This window comes from Nycticebus coucang, chromosome 12, assembly GCF_027406575.1.
Source record: "Nycticebus coucang isolate mNycCou1 chromosome 12, mNycCou1.pri, whole genome shotgun sequence".
Lineage (NCBI taxonomy): Eukaryota > Metazoa > Chordata > Mammalia > Primates > Lorisidae > Nycticebus > Nycticebus coucang.
Window position 1 is genome coordinate 4,362,928 of NC_069791.1, and position 17,588 is coordinate 4,380,515.

The 17,588-nt window shown below is 36.3% G+C and overlaps 1 protein-coding gene across 3 annotated transcripts in view; it reads right to left on the minus strand.

Annotated features, from left to right (window-relative positions):
- The window catches only part of USP15 (ubiquitin specific peptidase 15), a 137,723-nt gene that overhangs the window by 107,089 nt on the left and 13,046 nt on the right, over positions 1–17,588 (minus strand). For all 3 annotated transcript variants that reach the window (XM_053555347.1, XM_053555346.1, XM_053555349.1), the window contains exon 2: positions 2,225–2,352. In XM_053555347.1, the coding sequence (XP_053411322.1) occupies positions 2,225–2,352 (128 nt within the window). The remainder of the gene's footprint in view (positions 1–2,224; positions 2,353–17,588) is intronic.

A 17,588-nucleotide genomic window follows, 5' to 3' on the forward strand; every position in this document is an offset into this window, starting at 1 on the left:
TTATTATCTCCCAGTTCTGAGGGGCAGCAATTCAAGTGGGCTCAAGCGGACTCTATGCTTAGGGTCTCCCAAGGCTGAAGTCAACACATCGGCTGTGCTGGGCTCTCTTCTGAAGGCTGTAGGGAAGAATCTGCTTCCAAGTCCACACAGGGTATCAGCAGAATTCAGTTACTCAGGGTTGTGAGTGAAGCCCTATTTCTTTTCTTTTCTTTCTTTCTTTTTTTGAGAGACAGCGTTTCACTTTGTTGCCCTTGTTAGAGTGCCATGGTGTTACAGCTCACAGCAAGCTCCAGCTCTTGGGCTTAGGCAATTCTCTTGCCTCAGCCTCCCAAGCAGCTGGGACCACAGGTGCCCGCCACAACTTCTGGCTATTTTTTGTTACAGTTTGGCCGGGGCTGGGTTCAAACCCGCCACCCTCAGTATATGGGGCCGGCGCCTTACTCACTGAGCCACAGGCACTGCCCTGGAGCCCTATTTCTTTGCTGGCAGTCAGCCTGAGATCTCTGTCTCTAAAGGCTGCCTGATTTGAGTGTCAGGTGGTCTCTTCCAACTCCAAACTAGTAATAATGTAATGAACTCTTTTCTTGCTTTGAAATTTCTGACTTTTTCCCCACTAGTCAGAGAAACTCTGCTTTTAAAGGACAGGTTTAAAGGGCAGGTGTAATTAGATTAAGTTCATCAGGATAATCTCCTTTTACCATACACCATAATGAAGGGGGTAATATCTCATCCTATTCAAAGGTTTTACCCCTAGTCCAGGGGGAAAGGATTATAGAAGCCTAGGGTACCTGGGGGTCAGTCTTAGAATTTTGCTTTCCAAAGCATGGCATATCTTTTTCCATATCTTACGTTTTATCTGTGTCTTTACATTTAAAGTGAGTTTCTTGTAGATAGTAAATAGTTGGGTCTTAATTTTTTATCAAATCTATAATCTTTACCTTTAATTGGCTGTTTACATTTAATGTGATTATTCATAGTGCTAGGCTTATTATCTTTCCTTGGTTAATTCTTCCCACTCTTTTGAGGGAGAAACCTTTTCAAAAAGGATTGTTATTTCTTCTCATTATGTGTCATATTTTCCTTCTTTGCACGGCAGGTATGATTCAGTCGGATCTAAGATGCTATAAGTTTATGTTGCTGGATTCTGGATATTCTTATATTCTTAAAACACTCAAGTTTTGTTCTGAAATGCAGTTAAGCTACTTGGAAATAGTTTTATGTTTTCTGATTAGCAGGACACAAATTAATTTCACCCAATTACAGAGGTAAAACTGTTCTCAGTAAATTACAAAGTTTTCCATTCTAGCTGCTGGGAACCCAAATTATTCCCACTTTTATATAAGCCTTGATAATTACTCCCTCTGATTCTTTTAGATGGCTCTCTCCCTAGCCTAGGGTAGCTTCCTCATGTACAACATGCTGATCAACACACAACTGAAGACAGCAGACAGATTCTCAGGAGGTTTTCAGGTCTCTCTCTCCAAGCTGCCTGCTCCTCTTTGGTATGCTCCTGAAAATACTAACAGTCTCTCTGCACTTAAAAACTAAGGAAGATGGGTCTGGTCTGGATGGATTTCTCCTTCCTGTGCTGTATCTTGGAAATTCTTTGTAGTAAGCTGAAGGCAAGCTTACCGCATTTGTCTTCCATCTGTCAGGAATCACTGTTTTTTGTTGCCTGACATTCAGTGTTTTAAAAATTGCTGTTTCATGTATTTGTCAAGGTTTTAGTTAGCTCAGGTGGGAGGGTAAATCTAGTCCCTGTCACTCCATATTGGCCAGAAATGGAAGTTCTGGCACTTATGTTTTATTCCCTTTAAATGCAGTAAGAGGTATAGAAAGACTGGCAACTAATGACAATTGCAGAAAGTTAATCCAAAAACACAATAATGTAAATATATATAAGTGCTCCTCAACTTTAAAAATAGGCACATGTTCATTAGGAAAAGCAATATTTTATAGCATTTCCTCAAAATAATCAGAGTGCTTTCTAATTTACAATCTTCATTTAAATATTTAAACAATAAAACACTTACATCATAAATGAAAAACAAAATGTCATGATACAGAATATCCAGTTATAATAGGATAATCTAAGTTCATTAGGTCAAATCTAATCATGCAAAGACATTTCTAATTTATTATCATTTTCTACATTCAATCCAGTAACTTTATTTAACGTATTGAAATTTAACATATTTACAATTTGACTGAAGAAAATAATGACCTTTCAGAAGTCCAGAATTATCAATGGGTCCAGGATATACATTTTGATCTCCCATCTGGTACTTGTCCCAACTGTCAAAGCCAACATATTTTTTCCACTGTTTGAACCAGCGACTATCAACTAGGTACCTAAAAAAGAAAAGAAATCAGTTAAAATTCCAGGAAATACAGAAACAGTAGAAAAGTTATCTATTTTTGGTATTTCATTTTATATTAAAGTACTTATCTACTTCAAAGAACTAGTGACAATAACTACAACAATGACATTTAGTGTTTGGAAGAAAAATACTTCATTTGTATAAAATATTCTTTCTACTGTTCTATAAATATATATACTACTTGAGGATAAGTACTGACATAATTTCTTTTTAATTCTTGATAATACTTCTTTTTTCTTTTGAGACAGAGTTGCCCTCAGTACAGTGCTGTGGCGTCACAGCTCACAGCAACATCCATCTATTGGGCTTAAGCAATTCTCTTGCCTCAGTCTCCCAAGTAGCTGCCTGCCATGATGCCCAGCTATTTTTTTGTTGTAGTTGTCAGTGTTCTTTAGCAGGCCTGGGCTGGATTTGAACCCGCCAGCCCTGGTATATGTGGCCAGCACCCTAACCACTTAGATACGGGCACTGAGCCCTGATAATACTTTTAAGAACATGCAAGTAATAGGCATTCAAGAAAATACCAGGTTTTTTTTTTTTTTTTTTTTTGAGACAGTCTCACTCTGACTAGAGTGTAGTGGCATCATCATAGCTCACTACAACCTCAAATTCCTAGGCTCATGTGATCCTCTTGCCTCAGTCTCCTGAGTAGCTAGGACTACCAACGCTACCACAACACCCAGCTAATTTTTCTATTTATTGTAGAGACAGAGTCTTGTTCGGGCTGGTCTCGAACTCCTGGCCTCAAGTGATCCTCCTACTGCAGCCTCTCAAGTGCTAGGGTTACTGGCCACTCACTATACCCACCCAAGAAAGTATTTTTCAGTTGAACAAAAATTCAAATAATCTTAAGGATCAATCAAAACATTTTAAAATGTAAGGTATTAAAATAAAAAATAATATATTTAATATAATTTTTAAAAGAAATTTAAAAATACAATATGCTCATTTTATGTACTTTACTGTGCCTTTCAGGAGGGAAGAGAAGTTGGTCACTAATGGTGTGCAAGGTTAATTATAATAATTATAATCAAACTTTAAAAAAACCCTTAAAAATAATTGAGCTTCTTTATCAAGAAAAGTTAATAACAACAATATTGTCTCTAACTGTTCCTTCTACAATTGTAAAATCTGTTTGGGCAAGCACAATTGGTTTCTGAATGTTTTCAAAAGGGCGATATACTAAGTACTGTAGGTATTACTGAAACTATATTCATCTTATTTTCAACTACTTATACTTAGCTTCTGATCAGTCAGTGACAGAAAATGTAAAGTAAGTATTCACTAGTAAAGAAAGCATTAAAAGAAACATAAAGCCAAAAACTTAACAAATTTATTCCGACTATAATATGCCTACTATGAAATACTGCTTTGCCACTGGCTCATAATTACTTTAAATTCTTTTCCAGAAACATTTCTTCCACATTTAATCAGGTCAATTACAAACAAAATGAAAAGTAAAGGTTAATGAGATATTTAAAGCTCATATATGTAAAGATGTAGGTAAAAAGTTTTGTTAGGAAATCATCATTCTAATGTTTCTGTGCATACCACATACAGCCCTGTAAGAGTAAACGCCCATAGTTATGTCTGAAAACAGTAAAGAAAAGGCATCAACCTAACTAAATCTCATAATTCTTAAAGAATATTCATGAGCAGTTTAATTCTCTAAAGGTGGATATGCAGAATTATCTATGTACCAGTTCTCCAAACCCACTGTCAGGGTTATGCAACTTAAAGCCTCCACAATGTGGAGTTAAAGATTTCTGAGAAAAGAACTGTAGGACTAAGTCTTAAGAAAACCTTTCTAAAATAAACACAAACTGTTTTCTTTGCAAACAAATGTCATTCTAAGATACATTACTCCTATTCTCATTCAGTTAAGTGTCTATTATTGTTCCAATTTCACAGCGTCTTAATTACCTTATTGATATTTTTAGGGCAAGTTCCTCCAGCTTGTTTTGCCTTAGCTATCTTTGGTCATCTGCTTTTTCACATGAATTTTAGAATCAGTTTATCAGGTTCCACAAAAATTCTGAGTGGAGCTGCATTAAGCTTACAGGTTAATTTGGGGGTAAATAGCCATCTTTATAAAGCTAAGTCTTCTCATCTATAGCCACAGCTTATCTCTCCATTATTCAGGTTAATGTCTCAATAAATTTTATAATTTTTTCTCACAAAGATAGAACTTATTTTGTCAGATTCATTCCTAGAAACTTTATAGTTTTTCTATGTGAAATTTTGTCTTTTCCAATCAATTACATTTTATAACTGTAGCTGAGGACAGAAATGATTAATTTTTTAAAGTGACTAACCTTATATTCATCAGCCTCCTGAACCCTTAATAGTTCTATTTGGTTATGGATTCCTTTGGATTTTTCTATGTAAAATATCTTATTATTGATGCAAATAATGTGTTTTATCTTTTCCTTTTTAATTCTACTCCTACTTTTTCTTGTTTCATCACTGGGTAGGACATCTAAAATAATGTAGGTTAAGATACAGCAGACATTTTTGTCTTGATTTTAATGGAACTATCTAAAATTTCACCATTGGGTAGATTTTTGATAAACATTGTTTTAGGTTTTTGATAAATACTGCTTATTAATTTAGAGAGGTTCTCTGTTATTCAACATTTCTTTAGACTATCATGATTAAGTGTTGACAGTGATGAAAATTTTTTGCACTTACAAGGTTTTTCTCTTGTACTATACTGAATAAAACTAGGGTAGTTTTTCTTCTACTACTTTCTAAGAAAGTAGTTTGTAAGGACAGAGACGATCTATTCCTTGATTTGGAAGTGCTTATATAAAAAGCTATTGTCAAGTCTAACATGTGTATACCTTGAGAGGGTAGATTTGGTCTGCAGTTAATTTCCTTTTTTTTATTTTGAGACAGAGCCTCAAGCTATCACCCTGGGTAGAGTGCTGTGACATCACAGCTCACAGCAATCTCCAACTCCTGGGCTTCAGCAATTCTCTTGCCTCAGCCTCAGCTGGGACTACAGGCACCTGCCACAATGCCTGGCTATTTTTTGGTTGTAGTTGTCATTGTTTGGCAGGCCCGGGCCAGATTTGAACCTGCCAGCTTTGGTATATGTGGCTGGCGGCCTAGCCGCTTCAGCTATAGGCGAAAAACCTCCAGTTAATTTTCTTAAATAGTTACTAGGTTTTGCCTTTAAAACAAAATGGCAGAATTCTCAATTACTTTTCTTAAGTATTAAATAGTAATCCCATATACATTAAAAATAGAAATATGGACTTGAGATAAAATTATGAAATTACTCACACTTTCTTATGAAAGACAGATCACAAGTATAGCCCAGGATGAAGGAGAGAAATGGAGGGGGATGGGAGAGGAGAAGGGAGGTTTGATAGAGGGAGGGTAAATAGTGGGACCACCCCTATGGAGCATATTGCAAGGGTACAAGTCAAATCTATCAATAGAACATAAATGTCTTAACACAGTAATTAGGTAAATGAGGTGAAAGCTATGTTAATTAGTTTGATGTAAGCACTCCAAATTGTATAAAAAAATCAACACATTGTACCCTGTAAATGCATAAATGTATTCATGATCTATGTGTATATGACTTACTAAAAGGAAAAAGAAAAATGTCATTTGTAAAATTTACATTAAAAACTGCGGAAAAGTATTGAAATTGTATTTATATTTACTTAAGAGATATTTCTAGAACATGAAATTCTGTCTTCAAAGTACTTAATAAGCCCTTTAGTTATGTAGTAGTCTCCCCTTATATTAATACATTTTTTCATTCTCCATGGGTTCAGTTATCTGTGGGTTCCATTATCCATGGTGAACTGTGGCCCCAAAATATAACAGTACTACTCTTGTGTGTTGGGCTATTAGTAAGTTAAATAAAGGTTACTACAACATAAACACTATAATACCTCGACATTTGATCTGATAACAGGTGAGATGGCACAAAATTTCATCACACAACTCAGAACAGCATGCAATTTGATACCGATGAATTGTTTACTTCTGAAACCTGCCATTGACATCACAGTGCTTATGTCACTCGCCTCACTTCATCTCATCACACAGACATTTTACAATTTTGTATCATTACAAAAAGGGTGAATACAGCACAATAAAATATTTTGAGAACACATTTGCATAACCCTTATTACAGTATATTCTTATAATTGTTCTATTTTATTATTGTTGCATTCTGTGCCTAACTTGTAAGTTAAACAAATTACTGTGTAGGTATAGTAAAAAACAGTATCTGTAAGGTTTGGTACTATCTGTAGTTTCAGGTATCCATTTGGGGTCTTGGAACATACCCCCACCATTAAGGGTGATACTGTCCTGAACTAAGAAGTAACTTATTTCTGTATAATGATATTATTATGACTAGGGACTTTCCCATCTGATGATATTACAATGCTTTCAACACTACCTTCAGGTGACAAAGGGCATTATACAGTTATTTCTATGACAGGCATCTAGATGTAATTTATAGAATTTGTGGTAATGAATCATCAGGGAAGCAGAAAGAGAAATACATCTACTTCAGAAATGATGTATGATCTTGTAGGTGTATCTAAGACAGACAAGAATGGACAGTGTTAGTTCAATTAAAGATTTTACTCCAGGGCGGCGCCTGTGGCTCAAGGAGTAGGGTGCCGGTCCCATATGCCAGAGGTGGTAGGTTCAAACCTAGCCCGGGCCAAAAAAAAAAAAAAAAAAAGATTTTACTCCAAGACATTTATAAAGATATGTTGCACTGTGAAATCAACGAAATCTGCCAAAATCTCAATGTTCCTCAGTGTGAACTGATAAAAACCTAGGACAGAATCAACAGATGACAAAACTATAAATAAGTGAACAAAGACCCAAATTTATACATTCTCAAGAGCACAAAATGTTCAGTGTACTGTTAGAGTCCCGAAAGATCCTATTGTAGCTTCTGAGTTTCTTTTTGAATAGATGAAACTATTTGTCAAGATTAGAATTTCATGGCTTTTATTCCTAGACTTCTTAGACTAAAAGGCATGAAATAGCAATTGTTACAAATAGTTGCAACTATGATTCTAGGTTGACATTTAGAATCCTTAACATTGCCTATAATGCTCTGCCCCTATCTATACCTTTCTAGTTTCAGCTGTCCCATTTTTGTGTTTAGATCCAGTTAGATCCAGTTACCCAACACCTTGACACATCATTTTCTTGCCTCATGGTCCCCACTATCTAGAATATTCTATCCCTGAATATTTGTGAGCCCAACCCCCAAATTCATATTAAAATCCTAACCCCTCAAATGATGGTATTTGTGAAACGATTAGGTCATTAGGGCAGAGTCCTCATGGATGGGATTTATGCCTTTATAACAGAAGCTCCACAGAGATACCACATCCCTTCCACTACATGAAGACGTGGCTAGAAGGTGCTATCTAAACTCGAAGATAGGCCTTCCCCAGACACAGAATCTGCCAGCACTTAGCCATTTTGGAATTCCCAGCCTTCAGAAATGTGATAAATGTTTGTTGTCTTTAAGCCAATTACTGGCACTTTGTTAGAGTATTATAGCTCAATTGGACTAAGACATACAGTTGACTCCTATAAACGTTCATGTATCAGCCTAAATGTCACTGTCTAGGGGAATCCTTCCATAAACCTCTCCCCACTTTCTCTGTACTTCTGCCCAGTCAGGAAGAAGAAAACCATGATGGCAATTTTATTCTCCTAGATACCAAGGCTCTTTATTAAGTTACAGAAATTACTTTCAATAACAAAATCACTACATTTGGTTGTTACTCTTGAGCTAGATGCATAAATCTGAACACTTTTAATATACTGGCTCATTTACTCCTTTAATTTATCAACGAGGTAGGTTCTTTTATCATAATTTCATAGGTGAAGTGCAAAGGCACAGGGAAATTAACATGCCCAAGGTTATAAAGCGCCAAAGCTGTGATTAAGAAAATGTGATATTGGTATAGATAGAAGCAAAAAGACCAATAAATGTAGCACACATTAAAAAAGGAACCAAAGCTGGACACCAGGGCGTGTGGCTATGTGGTATATAACCTCAGCTACTTGGGAGACTAGGTGAGAGAGCAACGCAGCAAGACCTTGTCTCAAAAAAAGGAAAAAGAAAAAGAAAAGAAGAACCATGCTCACACATATGTAAGGATATGATATGTGTCAAAGCATCATCACAAATTAGTAGGGAAGAAAAGATTATTCTATAAAAAGTACTGGGACAACTGGCCATGAATATGGGAAAAAATAAATTTACAGCTCTACCTCACGTAGGCAGTCTGTTTTAAGGCTTGTTTTGAAAATCTGAATGTTGTTACAACACAACTGATCAACTCAAAACCACAATGAAATATCACTTTACATCTGGTAGGATGGCTATTACTCAAGAAACAAAAGATAACAAGTGTTGGTAAGGATATGGAGAAATCACAACCCTTATGTTAGAACCCAACACTATTGGGTAGGAATGTAAAATGGCACACCAGCTATGGAAAACAGTATGGAGGTTCCTCAAAAAATTAAAAACAGCTGGGTGTGGTGGCTCAATTCCTGTCATCCGAGCACTCTGGGAGGCTGAGGTAGGTGGACTGCGTGAGCTCACAAGTTTGAGACCAGACTGAGCAAAAAAACGAGACCTCTTCTCTACTAAAAATAGAAAAAAACTGAGGCAAGAGGATCACTTGAGCCCAAGAGTTGGAGGCTGCTGTGAGCTATGATGATGCCATGGCACTCTATCCAGGGAAAAGGCTTGAAAGCAAAAGCTTGTCTCAAAAAATAAAAAAAATAAATAAAACAACCTTATGATCCAGCAATTCCTCTTCTGGGTATATATCCAAAAGAACTGAAATCAAGATCTTGAAGAGCTAACATGCACTCCAATGTTTATGGTAGCAATATTCATAATAGCTAAGATGGGGAAACAACCTAAACGTACACTGATGGATAAAATGATTAGGAAAATGTGCTATGCACATACAAAGGAATACTGTTCAGTCTGCAAAAGGAGGAAATCCTGCCACATACAGCAACATGGATGAACCTAGAGAGCATTATGATAAATGAAAAAAGAGTCACAGAGACAAATAACTCCATGATTTCACTTATATGAGCTATCTAAAATACTCATACTCATAGAAATAGAGAGAATGATGGTTCCCAGGGGCCCAGTAGAGTAGAGAGCAAAAAGGAGTTGATGTTCAGAGGGTAACAAAGTTTAAGTTATGCAAAGTAAGTTCTAGAGATCTGTTGTACAACATTGTGCCTACAGTTAACAATAATGTATTGTGCACTTAAGAATTTAAGAGGGCAGATCGCATGTTAAGTTTTCTTACTACAATATAAAAATATGGCTGGGAGTAGGCTCATGCCTGTAATCCTAGAACTCTGGGAGGCCAAGGCAGGAGGATCATTTGAGCTCAGGAGTTCAAGACCAACCTGAGCAAGAATGAGACCCCGTATCCATTAAAAATAGAAAAATTAGCCAGGTGTCTTGGCATGCACCCATATTCTCAGCTATTTAGGAAGCTGAGGCAGTAGGATCGCCTGAGCCAGGAGTTTGAAGTTGCAGTGAGCTATAAGGACACCTCCGCACTCCACCCAGGATATCAGAAAAAAGACTCTGTTTCAGGAAAACAAACAAACAAACAAAAAAAGCTGACACAGATCATCCCTGACCTAGGATAGCGGGGCTTTCTAAGTCTAGATTCTAGACTTCATGATAGCGTCAAAATGACACTCATTAGGTAGAAAGCACTGATACAATGATTCTGTTTTTCATTTTCAGTAGACAATAAAGTGCATGAGATATTCACCACTTTATTATATAATAGGCTGTGTGTTAGATGGTTTTGTCCAAGGATAGACTAATGTAAGTGTTCTGAGCACATTTAAGGTAGGCCAGGTTAAGCTATGTTTGGTAGGAAAGGTGCATTAAAGACTTTTTTTTTTTTTTTGTGATTTTTGGCCGGAGTTGAGTTTGAACACGCCACTTCCGGCATATGGGACGGGCGCCCTACTCCTTGAGCCACAGGTGCCACCTAAAGACATTTTTTTGAGTTATAATATTTTCAACTTTTAACAGGTTTATTGAGCTGTAACTTCACTTTAACTAGGGAAGCTTCTGTATACATTCTTCTGCTGCATAACTACTTTGATCAAAGATGAACAATATATACAATGATGGCCCTATAAGATTATAGTGGAGTTGAAAATTTCCTATTGCCTACTGACATTGTAGCCATTGTAAAAATACAGCATAACACAGCACTGTTCTGTTTATGGTGATAGTGGAAACAAACCTACACATTGCCAGTAGTACATAGCAATACAATTATGTACAGTATATAATACTTGATGATGATAATAACTATGTATATATTTGCTATTTTTTAAACCATTATTTTAGAGTATATTCCTTCTACTTATACATGTATAAAAAAGTTAACTGTAAAGGAGCCTCAGGCAGGTCCTTTGGAGGTATTCCAGAAGGCACTTGCTATCACAGGCGCCATCATGTTATTGCCCTTGAAGATCTTCCAGTGGGAGAGGACATGGAGCCAGAAGACAGTGATGTTGATATCTTAACTCTGTGAAGTCCTAGGCTAATGTATGTATTTTAGTCTTTACCAAGAAAGTTTAAAAAGCAAAAAAATTCAAAATAAAAATAGAAAAAAGCTTATAGAATATAGGATTATAAAGAAAATATTCTGTACAGTTGTACAATGTGTTTGTGTGTTAAGGTCAATTGTTACCACAAGAGTCAAAAAGGTTTAAATTGAAAAGTTTCTAATGTAAAAACATTACAGTAAGCTAAGGTTAATTTATTATTAAAGAAAGAAAAAATACGGCTTGATACCTATAGCTCAAGGGGCTAAGGTGCCGGCCACATACACCAGAGATGGTGGGTTTGAATCCAGCCAGGGCCTGCCAAACAGCAATGACAACTACAATCAAAAAATGGCTGGGTGTGGGCGGTGCCTGTGGCTCAAAGGAGTAGGCTCTGGCCCCATATACCAGAGGTGGTAGGTTCAAACCTGGCCCTGGCCAAAAACTGTAAAAAAAAAAAAAAAAAAATGCTGGGTGTTGTGGCGGGCACCTGTAGTCCTAGCTACTTGGAAGGCTGAGGCAAGAGAATCGCTTAATCCTAGGAGTTGGAGGTTGCTGTGAGCTGTGATGCCATGGTACTCTACCCAGGGCAACAGCTTGAGGCTGTGTCTCAAAAAAGAAAAGGAAAGAAACATATTTTAATAAACTTAGCAAAGTTTATTATTTATTATGTACAGTGTTGTATCACGTCTAAAGCAGAGTATAGTCTTAATGGTTCACATTCACTCATTGCCTCACCCAGAGCAATTCCCAGTTCCAGAAGCTCCATTTATGGTAAGTGTCCTGTACAGGTATACCATTATTTATATTTTGTACCATATTTTAACTCTATTTTTTTCTATTTAGACATGTTTAGACACACAATTACCATTGTGGCAAACTGCCCACGGTATTCAATACAGTAATATGCTGTGGGGGTTTGTAGTCCAGGAGCAATGGGTTCCATCATACAGCCTAGGTGTGCAGTAAGCCAGCTGCGCCATCTAAGTTTAAGTACACTCTATGATGTTCACACAACAATACTGCCTAATGACACACTTCTCAGATGATATCCCTATCACAAAGTGATGCATGACTGTAATGGGGAAAAATTTAAATACAACTTACGCGTATGTTAAGCACTATTTCATTCACAAGCAGGGCCACAACTAAGATGAGACAAGTGAGAGGTCTAGAACCCTAAAGGTCAATGTTACCTTAAATTTTATGCCTTAGGTGTCTTACCCTAGTTTTAACTGAAGAAACACTAGGTGAACACAGAAATGATCCAGCTTTTCTGACCAGCATAGAAATGCACAACACACACACAAGCCAAAGAAAGAGCTGCCTGAATCACGGGTGTTACGAGCCACCTCCCCATCTGCTGTTAAGCCTTCCTGGCGTATTTCAGATCATCACCTCGCACCACTGCACACCCTTCTGAATCCCATTTCCATAAGCAAACTTCATTTTTAAAAGAGAAATGTCATGTTACTGTGGCATTTATATATTTCTTAACCATTTAACATATATAAAACAGGGCTACCATGTTTTAGCCACCTTTTTTAAAAACATGTCTCTGACCAAGCTTTTGAGTGTTGTACCCCAATCCTATTTTCCCTATATGCCCTGTGGTTTTTACTGCGCAATTCTTGTATAGCACGGTGATTTTTAAGAACATATGCTGTGTTACGGCAGAACTAACTATAGAATAGTAAATCAAAGATATATTCACAAAGTAAATGTGAAAAGCAAAAGTACAAATTTTTGAAAAGATACAGAAGAAAATCCTTGTTACCTTAGAATATAGAAAGAGTTAAGGCAAAAAGTAACAAACTTAAAAAGACTGATAAACTTGCCAAGATTAAAATTAAAAGCTTCTATTCAATAAAAAATACCATCAACTAAAGAGATAAGATAGACTAGAGAAGATACCTATACTGCATACAATCAACAAAGGATAGCATACATGAAAAACTCCCTTAAATTAATAAACAGAAGAAAATCGGGCAATTTACAGAACAGGAAATCAGAATAGCCTCTATAGATGAGAAGATGCTTAACCTCATTAGCAACAAGAAAAATGCAAAGTTAACACCACAAAAATACCATGTCATCCCCATGAAACCGGCGAACACATAAGCATATGTACATGTGTCAACAAAATCAAACTTGGAAAAGATGTGTAGTAACAAGAATTCTTATACTTCAGGATGGTGGGGGCAGGGTAAACAAGAATCCTTACTTTAGAAAATAATTTGGCAATGTCTATTAAAGATGAAGACGTACAAGCCATACAATCATGCACTGGCATTGAGTTCTACCCTACAGAAACTCTTGCACATTTTTACAAGAATAAAACCATACAGATATTTACTGAAGCATAATTTGTAAGAATGAAAATTGAAAAAAATCTCATGTGCTATTTATACTATGAAATACTACATAAAAATTGAAATGAAAAATGTTAAGTACATGTATTAACAATAAATCTCAAAACTACAATGCTATCAACAAATGAAAAAAGGAAGCTGCAAAAGCATGTATACAACATATTAAGATAATGTGAATACGTACTTACTGCCACAATAGAAAAATTTGAATATGCCACAAATATTATATATTACTTATAGACACATGCATATGCAGTAAAAGTAGAAACAAAGAATTATAAAGTTCAATTTCAGCAGAGTAGCTGTCTCAGCAAAGGAGGGAAGAGGATGGCATTACAGGGAGTTATTAAACTGTAATGCTTTCTTTTTAACTAAGAGGGGTTTAGTGTATTCAATGTATTTTTGATCTATGACATTTTCAACTTTTGATGGGTTTATTGGGTTGTAACCTCATTGCAAATGGAGGAGCATCTGTATACATTCTTGTACCCAGTAATAAAAGGACGGACTATACTACTTACAAAATTCCCATAAGATTATAATGGAACTGAAGAATTCCTATTGCCTAGTGCCTACCATTGTTACAATGGTAGCTGTTGTAACACTGAATCACAACACAATCAATATTCAACTGTTTACAATGATGCTGGTGTAAACACACCTACAGACACTTACCCTGCCAGGAATATAGCACATGAAATTAGGGATACAATACCTGATAATAATAATAAAGACTATGTATATTTTTGCTTATTTTATTGTACTTTTAGATTGTTATTTTAGACTGTACTCTTTCTACTTATATTTTTAAAAGTTCACTATAAAAGAGCCTCTGGCAAGTCCTTCAGGAGTTGTTCCAGAAGGCACTGTTAGCACAGGAGATGACAATTGTGTTTTAAATTTCTTTATACTCTTTTTTTCTTGAAATATTACACTAAACATGAGTGTATGTTTTCTATTAATATAAAATAATACTTTATGTATATACATCTTCATGTATACGCACACAGAATGAAGTACAGGCAAATGAACAGACTAAGAATAATGTGGAGGCCAGAAAAACGGGCAGTGTTAAATGACAAATGAAATTTCATGTATAAAAATAAGAAAAACAATTATAGTTTAATTTTTTAAATTGGGATAAAAATATATACAGTAAAATGATTAAGATGCATATAGTTTTAGTTCACTACTGTTTGCTTTTTAAAGAAATTCATAATTTTATATTACCTTTTATATTTCTATTTTTCCCAAACAGATGAACTTACATTAGATTTTAATAAAAAACTACATAAACTTTGAATTTTTCTTTGGAGAAGTAGAATTTATTTTTATTTATTTATTTATTTTTGAGATAGTCTCTCACTATGTCACCCTTGGTAGACTGTCGTGGTGTTACAGCTCACAGCAACCTCAAACTCTTGGGTTTAAGTGATTCTCTTGCCTCAGCCTCCCACATAGCTGGGACTATAGGCGCCCGCTACAATGCCCGGCTATTTTTCGGTTGTAGTTGTCATTGTTTGGCAGACCCAGGCTAGATTAGAACCCGCCAGCTCCGGTGTATGTGGCTGGCGCTCTAGCCGCTGAGCTACAAGCGTCAAGCTGAGAAGCATAATTTCTATTACCAAAATATGATTCTGATACATAGTAATGCATACATTCTTGGTAAATTATTTCCTCTGGCAACTAATAAATAAGCCAGAGAAATAAAAATTATGGGACGACAACTCACACCAAAGGAAAAGCACATAAAGTACACATGCTTTGATATCTTGGAAGACACATAGGCAAAACAAATAATAAAAAATCCTGAAAATGACATATTTACTAATTTGAAGATGATCAAACTTTAGTGCCAAATACCACATTAAATCACAGACTTGCAAACACCTAAAACTGATCTAAATACCAATGTGCAACCACTTGTAATAGTCTAACAAACAGAGGAGTAAATAAGTGCTTTATAATGAACCGACTAAATTTCTTATACAAAGTTTGGAATAATATTGAGACATATGATTGTGCTCCTATATGAAAAGTTACAGAGTAAATGTCCCAATGTATGATCTATAAGATCATTTTACGATTGAGGCTTCTGCCTATGGCTTAATAACTATCATTTCCCCATTTCAGTGAGTTACAAGGGATTTTATGAGGATGCCTCATACTTGGTCATTACCCAGGATGTTTGCACACCAGTACATCAGTATGATTAATGTCAACATTTTTGGGGTCCAAAATTACTGCAGAAACTCATGGAAATCAAAGATCTGGGGTCTTCAATCTCTTCAGTCCTTCAAAGATGTTCTGAAATCCTCCAGTATGTCTGCAGCATAGTCTTCTCTATTCTCAGTAATTATTCCAACTCTTTGCCAGTCTCGCCAATGAACCATTAGGTTGAGCAGACAACCTTGCTATCTACTTTACAAGGAAGGTAGAAGCCTCACAGCCTCACTTCCGTCACACTATATTGCACCATCTCCATTAAGTTGAAAAGATAACCTTGCTACTTACTTCAGAAGGAAGTGAGAAGCCTCAACTTTGTAACATGCCTTAATCTTACTTGATTCTCCTACACATCAGTGGAGGAAGTAACTGTCCTTACATTCCAGGCCAATAATTTTCGATCTAATTAATTTCTTTCTGCTTCCTCGGATGCTGTTCACCTAGATAGCTCCTACCCTCTTGTTTTTCTCTCTCTCTCTTCTGGCTTTTTCCATTCATCATATAAACAGAAACAAGTCTTTTCCTTGTTTCCTTCTGATCTCTTGATTCACATACTCATCTCCTTCTCTATACCCATTTTTCTGTCTTGTCCTTACAGTCAGCTTTTCTTAAGTTTCTCCTTCTTCAATTCTCGTCTGTTCTCCCTACCCCAATGGACTCTCACAAAAATCACCAACTACCTCAATAAATCCAAAGGGTCAATAATTTTATGTATCTATTAATCCTTTAAAAATTAACCTCTGTGATCCTACTGTTTGGCTCTGGTATGCAGAGCTGATCTCTGATTTCTTCCTTTACTGTTCATCTTCTCCTATATTATAATTCATATTAATAATTCCAAAATCTGCATCCTCGAGCCAGTCCTCAAGTTCTTGAATCAGATTTCCAATCCCAACTAGTCCATGTTTCTTGGATTTTGCATAGAAATTTCAACTTCAAGTTGTCTATCATCTTCACCTCTGCATTTATTTATTCTCTAGTATTCTTTTAGTAAATGACTTCATCAGTAATTCAATTTCCCAGACCAGAACCAGAATATTATCCTATGTCCCTCTGTCTATAACATCCAGTAACCAAGTACCTTCAGATTATATGTCTGCCCCTCTCGTCTTCATTCTCAGAAAAGTATTTTAGTTCTCTGTACTTCCCCTTTCCCACCATTTTTAGTGGCAGTATAGCAGCTGTCTTATTTATCTCTCTGCTTTAGCTTGTGCTTGCTTACGACCTGTCTTCCATTCTGCTGCCAGAAAATTTTTCTTAATTATTTGGGATTCATGGAGGGTACAAAGTATTAGGTTACACTGGATTGCATTTGTGAGATAAAGTCCCTCTTATAATTGTGTCCCTCCCTCAAGAGGTGTGCCATGCTCTGTGACCCCCATCCCCCTCCCCTCCCCACTTGCTCATTTCCCTACCCCCCCCCCCCCCGTCTATTAGCTCATCTACTGCCTTCATATTAGAATAGAGAACGCTGGATGCTTGCTTCTCCATTCCTGTGATGCTTTGCTAAGAATGTGTTCCACCTTCAACCAGGTTAATACGAAAGATGTAAAGTCTCCATCTTTTTTGATGGCTGAATAGTAGTATTCCAAGGTATACATATATCACAACTTGTTAATCCATTCCTGGGTTGGTGGGCATTTAGGCTGTTTCCACATTTTGGCAATTGTAAATTGAGCTGTGATAAACAGTCTAGTGCAAATGGCCTTATGATAAAAGGACTTTTTTTCTTCTGGGTAGATGCCCAGTAATGGGATTGCAGGATCAAATGGGATGTTTAGTTTGAGTTCTTTGAGGATTCTCCATACTTTCTTCCAAAAAGGTTGAATTAGTTTGCAGTCCCACAGGAGTGTGTTCCCTTCTCTCCACATCCACACCAGCATCTTGCTGCTAGACATTTTAAAACACAAATACTATGTATGATCATATCACTCCTATTTAAACTCTTATTATCTATGGAATATAAATGTTTTAGGTTTATATCAGGTTTGTG